The sequence below is a fragment of the Triticum urartu genome, chromosome 6A (genome assembly GCF_056163025.1).
Source record: "Triticum urartu cultivar PI428250 chromosome 6A, HENAU_Tu73, whole genome shotgun sequence".
NCBI classification, from domain to species: Eukaryota; Viridiplantae; Streptophyta; class Magnoliopsida; order Poales; family Poaceae; genus Triticum; species Triticum urartu.
Window position 1 is genome coordinate 47,051,715 of NC_141878.1, and position 14,538 is coordinate 47,066,252.

General features: G+C 46.6%; 2 protein-coding genes across 2 annotated transcripts in view; one reads left to right on the forward strand and one right to left on the reverse strand.

Annotated features, from left to right (window-relative positions):
* The window catches only part of LOC147963793 (putative FBD-associated F-box protein At5g44940), a gene marked incomplete at its 5' end in the record, with an annotated part of 77,737 nt that extends 68,021 nt beyond the window's left edge, over window positions 1-9,716 (reverse strand). Inside the window, one exon of the mRNA XM_087529710.1 lies at window positions 9,466-9,716. Within this exon, the coding sequence (XP_087385836.1) occupies window positions 9,466-9,716 (251 nt within the window). The remainder of the gene's footprint in view (window positions 1-9,465) is intronic.
* Window positions 9,717-9,801: 85 nt separating this feature from the next.
* PFC1 (Ribosomal RNA adenine dimethylase family protein) lies at window positions 9,802-14,255 on the forward strand. Its single transcript, XM_048680804.2, has 11 exons — window positions 9,802-10,057; window positions 10,158-10,307; window positions 10,426-10,482; window positions 11,291-11,383; window positions 11,495-11,590; window positions 12,190-12,274; window positions 12,821-12,873; window positions 12,977-13,060; window positions 13,188-13,298; window positions 13,358-13,533; window positions 13,625-14,255. The coding sequence occupies exons 1-10, from the start codon at window positions 9,833-9,835 to the stop codon at window positions 13,421-13,423; spliced, it is 1,020 nt and encodes a 339-aa protein (XP_048536761.2). The 5' UTR covers window positions 9,802-9,832; the 3' UTR covers window positions 13,424-13,533; window positions 13,625-14,255.
* The last annotated feature ends 283 nt before the right edge of the window (window positions 14,256-14,538 follow it).

Below are 14,538 nucleotides of genomic sequence, written 5' to 3' on the forward strand. Positions count from 1 at the left end.
AACACACGTACGGTTGGGAAGACGTCTCCTCCAACTTGATCCAGTAAGGAGGAAGGAGAGGTTGATGAAGATCCAGCAGCACGACGGTGTGGTGGTGGAAGCAACGGTGATCTCGGCAGGGCTTCGCCAAGCACAGGGAGAGGGAGGAGTGTCACGGGAGGGAGAGGGAGGCGCCAGGGGCTAGGGTGCGGCTGCCCTCCCTCCCCCCCACTATATATAGGACCCCTAGGGGTGCGCCGGCCCTAGGATATTGAATCTCCAAGGGGGGGCGGCGGCCAAGGGGGGTGGAGTGCCCCCCAAGCCAAGTGTGGCGCCCCCCACCCCTAGGGTTTCCAACCCTAGGCGCAGGGGGAGGCCCATGGGGGGCGCACCAGCCCACTAGGGGCTGGTTCCCCTCCCACTTCAGCCCATGGGGCCCTCCGGGATAGGTGGCCCCACCCGGTGGACCCCCGGGACCCTTCCGGTGGTCCCGGTACAATATCGATTACCCCTGAAACTTTCTCGATGGCCGAAACTTGACTTCCTATATATAAATCTTCACCTCCGGACCATTCCAGAACTCCTCGTGATGTCCGGGATCTCATCTGTGACTCCGAAAAACTTTCGGGTTACCGTATACTAATATCTCAACAACCCTAGCGTCACTGAACCTTAAGTGTGTAGACCCTACGGGTTCGGTTGACACGCAGACATGACCGAGACGACTCTCCGGTCAATAACCAACAGCGGGATCTGGATACCCATGTTGGCTCCCACATGCTCCTCGATGATCTCATCGGATGAACCATGATGTCGAGGATTCTATCAATCCGTATACAATTCCCTTTGTCAATCGGTACGTTACTTGCCCGAGACTCGATCGTTGGTATCCCAATACCTCGTTCAATCTCGTTACCGGCAAGTCACTTTACTCGTACTGTAATGCATGATCCCATGATCAACCACTTGGTCACATTGAGCTCATTATGATGATGCATTACCGAGTGGGTCCAAAGATACCTCTCCGTCATACGGAGTGACAAATCCCAGTCTCGATTCGTGCCAACCCAACAGACACTTTCGGAGATACCCGTAGTGTACCTTTATAGTCACCCAGTTACGTTGTGACGTTTGGCACACCCAAAGCACTCCTACGGTATCCGGGAGTTGCACAATCTCATGGTCTAATTAAGGAAATGATACTTGACATTTGGAAAAGCTATAGCAAACGAACTACACGATCTTTGAGCTATGCTTAGGATTGGGTCTTATCCATCACATCATTCTCCTAATGATGTGATCCGGTTATAAATGACATCCAATGTCCATAGTCAGGAAACCGTGACTATCTTTTGATCAACGAGCTAGTCAACTAGAGGCTCACTAGGGACGTGTTGTGGTCTATGTATTCACACATGTATTACGATTTCCGGATAGCACAATTATAGCATGAACAATAGACAATTATCATGAACAAAGAAATATAATAATAACCATTTTATTATTGCCTCTAGGGCATATTTCCAACGGTCTCCCACTTGCACTAGAGTCAATAGTCTAGTTACATTATGATGAATCGAACACCCATGCAGTTCTGGTGTTGATCATGTTTTGCTCTAGGGAGAGGTTTAGTCAACGGATCTGCCACATTCAGGTCCGTATGTACTTTACAAATATCTATGTCTCCATTTTAAACACTTTCACGAATGGAGTTGAAGCGACGCTTGATATGCCTGGTCTTCCTGTGAAACCTGGGCTCCTTGGCAAGGGCAATGGCTCCAGTGTTGTCACAGAAGAGATTCATCGGGCCCGTCGCATTGGGTATGACTCCTAGGTCCGTAATGAACTCCTTCACCCAGATTGCCTCTTGTGCTGCCTCCGAGGCTGCCATGTACTCCGCTTCACATGTAGATCCCGCCACAATGCTTTGCTTGCAACTACACCAGCTTACTGCCCCACCATTCAAAATATACACGTATACGATTTGTGACTTAGAGCCATCCAGATCTGTGTCGAAGCTAGTATCGACGTAACCCTTTACGATGAGCTCTTCGTCACCTCCATAAACGAGAAACATATCCTTAGTCCTCTTCAGGTACTTCAGGATATTCTTGACCGCTGTCCAGTGTTCCATGCCGGGATTACTTTGGTACCTTCCTACCAAACTTACAGCAAGGTTTACATCAGGTCTGGTACACAGCATAGCATACATGATAGACCCTATGGCCGAGGCATAGGGGACGACACTCATCTTTTCTCTATCTTCTGCCGTGGTCGGGCATTGAGCCGTGCTCAATCTCGTACCTTGCAATACAGGCAAGAACCCCTTCTTTGACTGATCCATATTGAACTTCTTCAATATCTTGTCAAGGTACGTACTTTGTGAAAGACCAATGAGGCGTCTCGATCTATCTCTATAGATCTTGATGCCTAATATGTAAGCAGCTTCTCCAAGATCCTTCATTGAAAAACACTTGTTCAAGTAGGCCTTTATGCTTTCCAAGAATTCTATATCATTTCCCATCAATAGTATGTCATCCACATACAATATGAGAAATGCTACAGAGCTCCCACTCACTTTCTTGTAAATGCAGGCTTCTCCATAAGTCTGCGTAAACCCAAACGCTTTGATCATCTCATCAAAACGAATGTTCCAACTCCGAGATGCTTGCACCAGCCCATAAATCAAGCGTTGGAGCTTGCACACCTTGTCAGCATTCTTAGGATCGACCAAACCTTCCGGCTGCATCATATACAATTCTTCCTTAAGGAAACCATTAAGGAATGCCGTTTTGACGTCCATTTGCCATATCTCATAATCATAGAATGCGGCAACTGCTAACATGATTCGGACGGACTTCAGCTTCGCTACGGGTGAGAAAGTCTCATCGTAGTCAACCCCTTGAACTTGTCGATAACCCTTAGCGACAAGCCGAGCTTTATAGATGGTTACATTACCATCCGCGCCTGTCTTCTTCTTAAAGATCCATTTATTTTCTATGGCTCGCCGATCATCGGGCAAGTCAGTCAAAGTCCATACTTCGTTTTCATACATGGATCCTATCTCGGATTTCATGGCTTCCAGCCATTTGTCGGAATCTGGGCCCGCCATCGCTTCTTCATAGTTCTAAGGTTCAACCTTGTCTAACAACATGATTTCCAAGACAGGGTTGCCGTACCACTCTGGTGCGGAACGTGTCCTTGTGGACCTACGAAGTTCAGTAGCAACTTGATCTGAAGTTTCATGATCATCATCATTAACTTCCTCTCTAGTCGGTGCAGGCACCTCAGGAACATTTTCTTGAGCTGCGCCACTTACTGGTTCAAGAGGTAATACTTCATCGAGTTCTACTTTCCTCCCACTTATTTCTTTCAAGAGAAACTCTTTCTCTAGAAAGGATCCATTATTGGCAACAAAGATCTTGCCTTCAGATCTGAGGTAGAAGGTATACCCAATAGTTTCTTTAGGGTATCCCATGAAGACGCATTTTTCCGACTTGGGTTCGAGCTTTTCAGGTTGAAGTTTCTTGACATAAGCATCACATCCCCAAACTTTTAGAAACGACAGCTTAGGTTTCTTCCCAAACCATAATTCATACGGTGTCGTCTCAACGGATTTCTACGGAGCCCTATTTAAAGTGAATGAGGCAGTCTCTAAAGCATAGCCCCAAAATGACAACGATAAATCGGTAAGAGACATCATAGATCGCACCATATCCAATAGAGTGCGATTACGACGTTCGGACACACCATTACGCTGAGGTGTTCCAGGCGGCGTGAGTTGTGAAACTATTCCACATTTCCTTAAGTGTGTGCCAAATTCGTGACTCAAGTATTCTCCCCCACGATCTGATCGCAAGAACTTGATTTTCCTGTCACGTTGATTCTCAACCTCACTCTGAAATTCCTTGAACTTTTCAAAGGTCTCAGACTTGTGTTTCATTAAGTAGACATACCCATATCTACTCAAGTCATCAATGAGGGTGAGAACATAACGATAGCCACCGCGAGCCTCAACACTCATTGGACCGCACATATTAGTGTGTATGATTTCCAATAAGTTGGTTGCTCACTCCATTGTTCCTGAGAACGGAGTCTTGGTAATTTTACCCATGAGGCATGGTTCGCACGTGTCAAATGATTCGTAATCGAGAGACTCTAAAAGTCCATCTGCATGGAGCTTCTTCATGCGTTTGACACCTATGTGACCAAGGCGGCAGTGCCACAAGTATGTGGGACTATCATTATCAACCTTACATCTTTTGGTATTCACACTATGAATATGTGTAACATTACGCTCGAGATTCATTAAGAATAAACCATTCACTAGCGGAGCATGACCATAAAACATATCTCTCATATAAATAGAACAACCATTATTCTCGGATTTAAATGAGTAGCCATCTCGAATTAAACGAGATCCTGATACAATGTTCATGCTCAAAGCTGGCACTAAATAACAATTATTGAGGTTTAAAACTAATCCCGTAGATAAATGTAGAGGTAGCGTGCCGACGGCGATCACATCGACCTTGGAACCATTCCCGACGCGCATCGTCACCTCGTCCTTCGCCAGTCTCCGCTTATTCCGCAGCTCCTGCTTTGAGTTACAAATGTGAGCAACCGCACCGGTATCAAATACCCAGGAGCTACTACGAGTACTGGTAAGGTACACATCAATTACATGTATATCACATATACCTTTAGTGTTGCCGACCTTCTTGTCCGCTAAGTATTTAGGGCAGTTCCGCTTCCAGTGACCACTTCCCTTGTAATAAAAACACTCAGTCTCAGGCTTGGGTCCATTCTTTGACTTCTTTCCGGCAGCTTGCTTACCGGGCGCGGCAACTCCCTTGCCATCCTTCTTGAAGTTCTTTTTACCCTTGCCTTTCTTGAACTTAGTGGTTTTATTCACCATCAACACTTGATGTTCCTTTTTGATTTCCACCTCCGCTGATTTCAGCATTGAATATACCTCAGGAATGGTCTTTCCATCCCCTGCATATTGAAGTTCATCACAAAGCTCTTGTAGCTCGGTGGAAGCGACTGAAGGATTCTGTCAATGACCGCGTCATTCGGGAGATTAACTCCCAGCTGAGTCAAGCGGTTATGCAACCCAGACATTTTGAGTATGTGCTCACTGACAGAACTATTTTCCTCCATCTTACAACTAAAGAACTTGTCAGAGACTTCATATCTCTCGACCCGGGCATGAGCTTGGAAAACCATTTTCAGCTCTTCGAACATCTCATATGCTCTGTGTCTCTCAAAACGCTTTTGGAGCCCCGGTTCTAAGCTATAAAGCATGTCGCACTGAACAAGGGAGTAATCATCAGCACGTGACTGCCAAGCGTTCATAACGTCTTGGTTCTCTGGGATGGATGCGTCACCTAGCGGTGCTTCTAGGACATAATCTTTCTTGGCAGCTATGAGGATGATCCTCAGGTTCCGGACCCAGTCCGTATAGTTGCTACCATCATCTTTCAGCTTGGTTTTCTCTAGGAACGCGTTGAAGTTGAGGGCAACATTAGCGTGGGCCATTTGATCTACAAGACATAGTGTAAATATTTTAGACTAAGTTCATGATAATTAAGTTCATCTAATCAAATTATTCAATGAACTCCCACTCAGATAGACATCCCTCTAGTCATCTAAGTGAAACATGATCCGAGTCAACTAGGCCGTGTCCGATCATCACGTGAGACGGACTAGTCAACATCGGTGAACATCTTCATGTTGATCGTATCTTCTATACGACTCATGCTCGACCTTTCGGTCTTCCGTGTTCCGAGGACATGTCTGTACATGCTAGGCTCGTCAAGTCAACCTAAGTGTATTGCGTGTGTAAATCTGGCTTACACCCGTTGTATTCGAACGTTAGAATCTATCACACCCGATCATCACGTGGTGCTTCGAAACAACGAACCTTCGCAACGGTGCACAGTTAGGGGGAACACTTTCTTGAAATTATTATGGGGGATCATCTTATTTAAGCTACCGTCGTTCTAAGCAAATAAGATGTAAAACATGATAAACATCACATGCAATCAAATAGTGACATGATATGGCCAATATCATTTGCTCCTTTTGATCTCCATCTTCGGGGCTCCATGATCATCGTTGTCACCGGCATGACACCATGATCTCCATCATCGTGTCTTCTTGAAGTTGTCTCGTCATCTATTACTTCTACTACTATGGCTAACGCTTTAGCAATAAAGTAAAGTAATTACATGATGTTTATGTTGACACGCAGGTCACAAATAAATAAAGACAACTCCTATGGCTCCTGCCGGTTGTCATACTCATCGACATGCAAGTCGTGATTCCTATTACAAGAACATGATCAATCTCATACATCACATATATCATTCATCACATCCTTTTGGCCATATCACATCACATGGCACATGCTGCAAAAACAAGTTAGACGTCCTCTAATTGTTGTTGCAAGTTTTTACGTGGCTGCTATAGGTTTCTAGCAAGAACGTTTCTTACCTATGCCAAAACCACAACGTGATATGCCAATTTCTATTTACCCTTCATAGGGACCCTTTTCATCAAATCCAATCCGACTAAAGTGGGAGAGACAGACACCCGCCAGCCACCTTCTGCAACTAGTGCATGTCAATCGGTGGAACCAGTCTCACGTAAGCGTACGTGTAAGGTCGGTCCGGGACGCTTCATCCCACGATGCCTCCGAATCAAGATAAGACTAGTAATGGCAAGCAAATTGACAATATCCACGCCCACAACTGCTTTGTGTTCTACTCGTGCATAGAAACTACGCATAGACCTAGCTCATGATGCCACTGTTGGGGAACGTAGCAGAATTTTAAAATTTTCTACGCATCACCAAGATCAATCTATGGAGTCATCTAGCAACGAGGGAGAGGGGAGTGCATCTACATACCCTTGTAGATCGCGCGCAGAAGCGTTCAAGAGAACGGGGTTGATGGAGTCGTACTCGTCGTGATCCAAATCACCGATGACCTAGAGCCGAACGGACGACACCTCCGCGTTCAACACACATACGGTTGGGAAGACGTCTCCTCCAACTTGATCCAGCAAGGGGGAAGGAGAGGTTGATGAAGATCCAGCAGCACAACGGCGTGGTGGTGGAAGCAACGGTGATCTTGGCAGGGCTTCGCCAAGCACAGGGAGAGGGAGGAGTGTCACGGGAGGGAGAGGGAGGCGCCAGGGGCTAGGGTGCGGCTGCCCTCCCTCCCCCCACTATATATAGGACCCCTAGTGGGGCGCCGGCCCTAGGAGATTGAATCTCCAAGGGGGGCGGCGGCCAAGGGGGGTGGAGTGCCCCCCAAGCCAAGTGTGGCGCCCCCCACCCCTAGGGTTTCCAACTCTAGGCGCAGGGGGAGGCCCATGGGGGCGCAACAGCCCACTAGGGGCTGGTTCCCCTCCCACTTCAGCCCATGGGGCCCTTCGGGATAGGTGGCCCCACCCAGTGGACCCCCGGGACCCTTCCGGTGGTCCCGGTACAATACCGATTACCCCCGAACTTTCCCGATGGCCGAAACTTGACTTCCTATATATAAATCTTCACCTCCGGACCATTCCGGAACTCCTCGTGACGTCCGGGATCTCATCCGGGACTCCGAACAACTTTCGTGTTACCGTATACTAATATCTCAACAACCCTAGCGTCACCGAACCTTAAGTGTGTAGACCCTACGGGTTCGGGAGACACGCAGACATGACCGAGACGACTCTCCGGTCAATAACCAACAGCGGGATCTGGATACCCATGTTGGCTCCCACATGCTCCTCGATGATCTCATCGAATGAACCACGATGTCGAGAATTCTATCAATCTGTATACAATTCCCTTTGTCAATCGGTACGTTACTTGCCCGAGACTCGATCGTCGGTATCCCAATACCTCGTTCAATCTCGTTACCGACAAGTCACTTTACTCGTACCGTAATGCATGATCCCGTGATCAACCACTTGGTCACATTGAGCTCATTATGATGATGCATTACCGAGTGGGCCCAGAGATACCTCTCTGTCATACGGAGTGACAAATCCCAGTCTCGATTCGTGCCAACCCAACAGACACTTTCGGAGATACCCGTAGTGTACCTTTATAGTCACCCAATTACGTTGTGACGTTTGGCACACCCAAAGCACTCCTACGGTATCCGGGAGTTGCACAATCTCATGGTCTAAGGAAATGATACTTGACATTTGGAAAAGCTATAGCAAATGAACTACACGATCTTTGAGCTATGCTTAGGATTGGGTCTTGTCCATCACATCATTCTCCTAATGATGTGATCCCGTTATCAATGACATACAATGTCCATAGTCAGGAAACCATGACTATCTTTTGATCAACGAGCTAGTCAACTAGAGGCTCACTAGGGACGTGTTGTGGTCTATGTATTCACACATGTATTACGATTTCCGGATAACACAATTATAGCATGAACAATAGACAATTATCATGAACAAAGAAATATAATAATAACCATTTTATTATTGCCTCTAGGGCATATTTCCAACAGGCACTGTGAGGCAGCGGAAGCAGACGAGGCACACATCGCAGGGTTGAAGAGGTTGGACAGGGTGATTACCTGGTCGACGTAGTCTCTCGTGGCTCCATCTCGTTCAACCCAATGCTGCCCCACCGCCGCTCCCCAGTCTCACGCACCTCCACAATCTGGATCTCATGGAAAATAGGGGCAAAAAGAGGCTCACTTGGTCAGATCTAACTCAAGTCGGAGGGAAATGGTGCCGAATACACTCACCACATGCGCAGCCACGGCCGCCGCCGCCACCGCCGCCGACGAGAACGAAGAAGAGAGCAGCAACTAGAAGCAGGGGAGAAGCACGTGTTCAGTCAGGCAGGGAATCGATGCATCGCCAAGTGGGACCCACTACCGATTAGTTTGCCCCCTGTTTTTACCTTAACCGCAGTCCCGTTGACGACCGGACCCGTGTTTTAACCACCTGGTCGTATTGGGGCTATTATTGCCATGTAAGACGGTGCACAGGAGCTATTTCTGGCAACTACGCCGCACTCCTTCCAATTCACATGAAATGTGTCGCATAGGAGCTATTGACCCGGATAAGCTCTCCAAGGCATGGCAGCCGGAGAGCAAGCCATGGAACGTGTCCTCCGAGATCGAAACACAATCCAAGGTAAGCTGGTTGAGGAGGGGGAAATTCATGGACCGTGAGACCACGTCCGGGAAATTGCTCTTTGATCTTGGCGACGAGGAGGGTGGATGTGGAGCGAAACGCGGATTGCGGCAGCGGGTGGCTGGTACGTGCTGAGGGGTACTCGTAGCCGATATCAAGCTCTTGAGGTTGGCGAGGGCCCGGGAGGCAAACCAGCGCTCCGTCCGGGCGTAGAGATCATCGGCGCGGCGGCAGTGGAAGGAGAACCAGCGGGCGGGGCCGGGGTGTTGGGAGATTATGTTGGGGACGGCAGAGGGGTGCTGGGGGCTGGCGGGGGAGAGGACCTCGAGGTTGAGAGGCGCGGAGCACCAGAGGTGGCGCCATCGGGGGGAGAGGGCCTGCGTGCGGCCGCCGTCCTTGGTGGGGAGGAGGGAGACGATGGTGCCGAGGGCATCGTCCGGGAGGTGGCTGATCAGATCGTCGTCGGTCTCGTCGCACTCGCCACTCCGCGCGGCTCCATGGGATTCTCGCGCATTGGGGTCGGGTCCGGCCGCCGCCGCCGCGCCCTCTTTCCTCTCCGTGGTCGCCGCCGCGGGAGAGAGTGTTTGGGGGGGGGGGGGGGGCGAAGTCTTGGTCTTGGGCTTTGGGTTTGAAATTTCATTTCAGCAAAATAAAGGCAAAAGGGAGAGAAAAAAGATATTACCTTTCGAAAATGCTGGGGCTCACTTCCTTATCCCCGCGCCCAGCGCGCCCTTCCCCGTCTCCGGCCACGCCTCCTCACCGCCGGCCGCCGCCGCCTGGCGGCCGTATCCGTCCCACATCCGCCGTATCGACCGCCCCGTCCGACGGCGGCGGCGCGGCCGACGACTACCACTCCACCATCCGCTCCCTAAACTCGCACGGCCGCCGCCACGTCCCCCGCAAATCCCTCGGCCAGGTCCGTCCGTCCAGCCACCCTCTCCCTCCCCGTTCCATTCCATGGCGGAACCCCCAGTCCGCGAGTTTCTTACCGTGGGGTTGCGCTCACTGTGCTGCAGAACTACATGCTGAACGCGAGGGTGAACGAGGAGCTGGTGGCGGCGGCGGGGGTGGAGGAGGGGGACGTCGTGCTCGAGATAGGCCCCGGGACGGGCTCGCTCACCGCCGCGCTGCTCGCCGCCGGCGCCACCGTCGTCGCCGTCGAGAAGGTCCGCCTATTTCAGTTTGCTGCTAGTCTAGTACTATTGCTCGACTAGTGACCCTGTGTATAGTTGATCTCTGCTAACTGAATTCATCCATAATCTGCAATACTATATTTGGTGACAGGATAAGCATATGGCTACCCTTGTGAGAGATAGATTTGGATCCACAGAGCAATTGAAGGTACTGTCTTGTTCTCAAATGAAGATACTGGATTGTTTCATCCCTGTGTTTGACTACTGATGTTGCTCAAATGGTAGTAAAAGGCCCATGGCTTGTGCCTTCATTCCTTTAAATTTGTCTGGAGATCTATAAGCCGGGTCCGACAGCAGGGTCACTCTATATGAAAGCATTTTTTACACTGTATCTACTAAAACAAATGCTACATTACGGACAGTTGTAAATACCACCAATTGAATGATGTATCTCAGTATCAAATTTATAATATTCTTGGTTATTATGTATAGTGATTTGGTAGTGAACTGCATTCTAACTTAACCTGCTTTATGTTGGAAAAACATGCCACATTTTTACATGAAAAGTAAGGTTCACATATTATGAATCCTTCTGAATTTTCGACAGAGTAAACTTATGTGGGTGTGTTAGTCCATGAACACTTTTGTTGGCTGTAAACTTCTAGCATGTAAATGTTGTGATAGGTGGTTGTTAACGTGAAATGCGTAAGGTGCTAAGCTCAAAAGTTATCATGTAACAGGAACATACAGTGTGTGCTTTTAATACTTTTCCCTTTATAGTGATATAAGTATGATAACCATCCCTGTGTTTTTTAATAAGGGCTATTGTACCGACCATTCTCTGGTTGCTCTTCTGGATATCTGAGATTACAAATCTTGCTATTTAATAGTTTGCTCTTCTTGTCACCAAAGACGGACATTTTGTTACATGTTTAACAAAGCTAGAAGTTCTAATTGGATGTTAAAATCAAACATAGTTCTCATCCGATGTGTAATGAGTTTGAAATTTAATGCAGGTCATTGAAGAAGATATTACAAAATTTCACGTTCACTCTCATTTTCTCCCTATCCTGGAGGAGAAATCTCGTGGCAAGAAAAAATACGCCAAGGTTAGCATTGATGTTTGGCATTATTTGTATTTCATTGAACTTGTAGAATTCGTTAAGTATTGGTCATGATGAAGACGTTTTTGTGTCCACACGATACTTTGTATTTTGTAGGTTGTGTCAAACTTACCATTCAATGTCAGCACTGAAGTTGTCAAACAAATTCTCCCAATGGGAGATGTTTTCTCTGTCATGGTGCTCATGCTTCAGGTTTGCATCACATCTATTTTTGCATTAAGTGGGTACATGTTGCTTGCAAGTTCCAGTTAATTACAACCCAGTATTGGTTCAGAAGATGACTGAACTTTGGTTATTTTCTGCAGTATAAACTGCTTGTACGATTTGTATGTTCGAAGTACTGCTCATTTCTTTTTCGAGAAAACGCAAAGACTTTGTGTTTCTTTTCATTGAACAGAAAGAGAGTTTAGCAGTGCAAGCCTCCGAGGAGGATTACAAAATCAGCATGAAAGAAATTAGTGGATGTCCCGTTTGTCGGTAGGACAATGCCTGGTCGTATTGGTTCAGAGGATGACTGAACTTTGATTATTTTCTGCAGTATAAACTGCTTGTACGATTTGTATATTTGAAGTACTGCTCATTTCTGTGTATCTATTAATGTCAATCATAATGATGTTCGTATGCGCCTTCTATTTTCCTCACTTCTGCCAAATTTTATGTTTGATTTTTCGGATTTTTTCCCAGTGATTTTTTGTCCTTGTTATATGTGAGGTTCTTCTACTCTTCAATATCTATGGTGATTCATTACATCTTTAGTAAGAAAAGGTAAATCTGATTAATTCTTCATTCAGGATGAAGCGGCACTACGCCTTGCAAATGCTTCAATACAAACACCAGAGTACCGACCTATCAATGTGTTTGTGAATTTCTACTCTGGTAAGAGGGTCTTCCTTTAGTTTGACCTGTTTGATACCTTCATGTCACTGGAATACACCTTATCTCAGCTATCTGTATTCCATCGTCCAGGCTTGAAAATAGGCTTACTCTTTTATTCTTTTTGTTTTTGTAAGTAATCATGCTTTTCTCTGAGGAAAACAGTAAGTAAACTCTCATAACAATGGGTATATTGTTTTGGGCTTTATACAAGGAATAGTTTTTCTCCATTGTTTCGATTTTCTACATGTAGATTCTCTGATGCACATTAGCTAGTATTCTTGAGCAATTAAATGATCCAAAGTGCCGTCATTGCCTGCATCTGATGGGAGCGCAGTGGCATCTCCTTGCCTACCTGGGTTCAATCCCTGCGTGGGCAGATTATATCTCTTCTGTACTGTAGTAACTGCTACTGTGTAGCTATGCAATTCATGCCCTGACAGTCATCAAATCATCTGAATTGTTTTCCAGCGTCTTAACAATTCGCTTAGTATGCCTAGTCACACATCACAGTTAATGACATGCATGCGTTATCTTTCTTTTTTGTAGAACCTGAATACAAGTTCAAAGTAGAGAGGGCCAACTTTTTCCCTCAACCGACGGTAAGCAATTTCTATTTCAGATGTCCTTATGCGCAGCATGCTATAACAGTGCTTGGGGTTTCATAAATGTGGCATGTAAGGACTTATCATGGATACCATGCAGGTTGATGGTGGTGTTATAAGGTTTAAAATAAAGGATGCTGGGGAGTATCCGCCTGTTAGTTCTAACAAAAGTTTCTTTTCAATGGTGAGTCAGAGTGCACACATAAGTTTCCTCCTCTTTTCCGCAAAACAAAAGTTTCCTCCTTTTCTTTAAACTAACTGCCAGTTGTTGGTGATAGCCATTAAGACTTGCTCGTGCCCTTTAATTCCAGGTGAACTCCGCGTTCAATGGGAAACGCAAGATGCTTCGGAAATCACTTCAACACCTATGTTCTTCTGCTGACATTGAGGCTGCTCTTACCAATATCGGTCTTCCGCCTACGGTATGCTCTCCCTCCCTCCATCCATCCTCTCCCATGCACTAAACTCACTATTGCTGCAGGCTAGACCGTCTGAACTGGGGATGGATGATTTCGTGAGGTTGCACAATCACCTGGGAAAAGTATGACCACCCCTGCGTTCAAAATGCGTATGGAATCATCTTATTGGTTTGCTCGCTGGACTAATCATGCCGCTGAAGTGATTTGGTTCCCAGCTAGAGCGCACTGCAACTTGCAGGTAAAGCATGTACAGAAGAGATGGCAAGTTGATTGGCTCAAGATATTGTTCTTTTATCTGATACAACAGATAATTCTCCAAATCATTTCAGATTATGCTTGCTGACAGTAACCGACTAGCATTCCCCAGCAGTCCCACAGCCTTCACCACAACATAATCGGTGGCACAGCTTCAGCCCACGGCACCCTTGCATGGAGATGATCATAGTGATTGTGCTCCAAGTTCAAAAGCAATGATAATATGCAGGATACAATTTGCTCGCACAGGAATTGCAGTTTTTCCCTTATCGCAGATAGCATCCCTGCAAGAGGGAAGATATGCGGGCGTTACATGTGTATAATTTACTGGAACTATCTATCCTCCTGTACTAATCTTCGCAAGTTGGAGGCGGAAATGTAGAGATCAAATGTCTGTCAGAGCAATCTGAAGACCAGGCAAAGATGCTAGCTGCTCATAGTAAATTGCCAAGAGCATTTTTATGTGTCGACATAGATGGTAGATAGAGGTACGGCTGTTGCATTTTGAGCTTTAGTTTGTTCTATAGACTGCAACAAAAACTTGCAGATGCTCGATGTTTGAGTGTGCGGCATTCTGATACTTTTTTGCCTGGCAGCGTGTCACTGTGATGCAACATACATGTACTGCCAGTTCTTTTCCTGACAAATATTGGTTAGCATGTTGTGCTGTTATTCTATTTTATTTCTTTTCTTTTGTTGGTTAAATGTCTGCGATGATGCTTGACTGTGGGTGTGATTAAAACATTATCTTCTTGCCACTATGGTTGTTTATGTGGACATGTGGATGATGCAGAGGCCAGGGGGTTATCCTCATTTTCTAAAAACAATAAAGTAAGGTTGTTTTAAGCTTTTGATTCAGCTACTCTCAAGTCTCGGTATGCTCAATTTGACTTGCTCTGAAAGTAGTGTTTCCCAGGTGACATTAGCCTTTTATGCAGAGGTTAGTATTTCTTTATAGATAACACCTTGTATTTTGACTTGAGGGGGC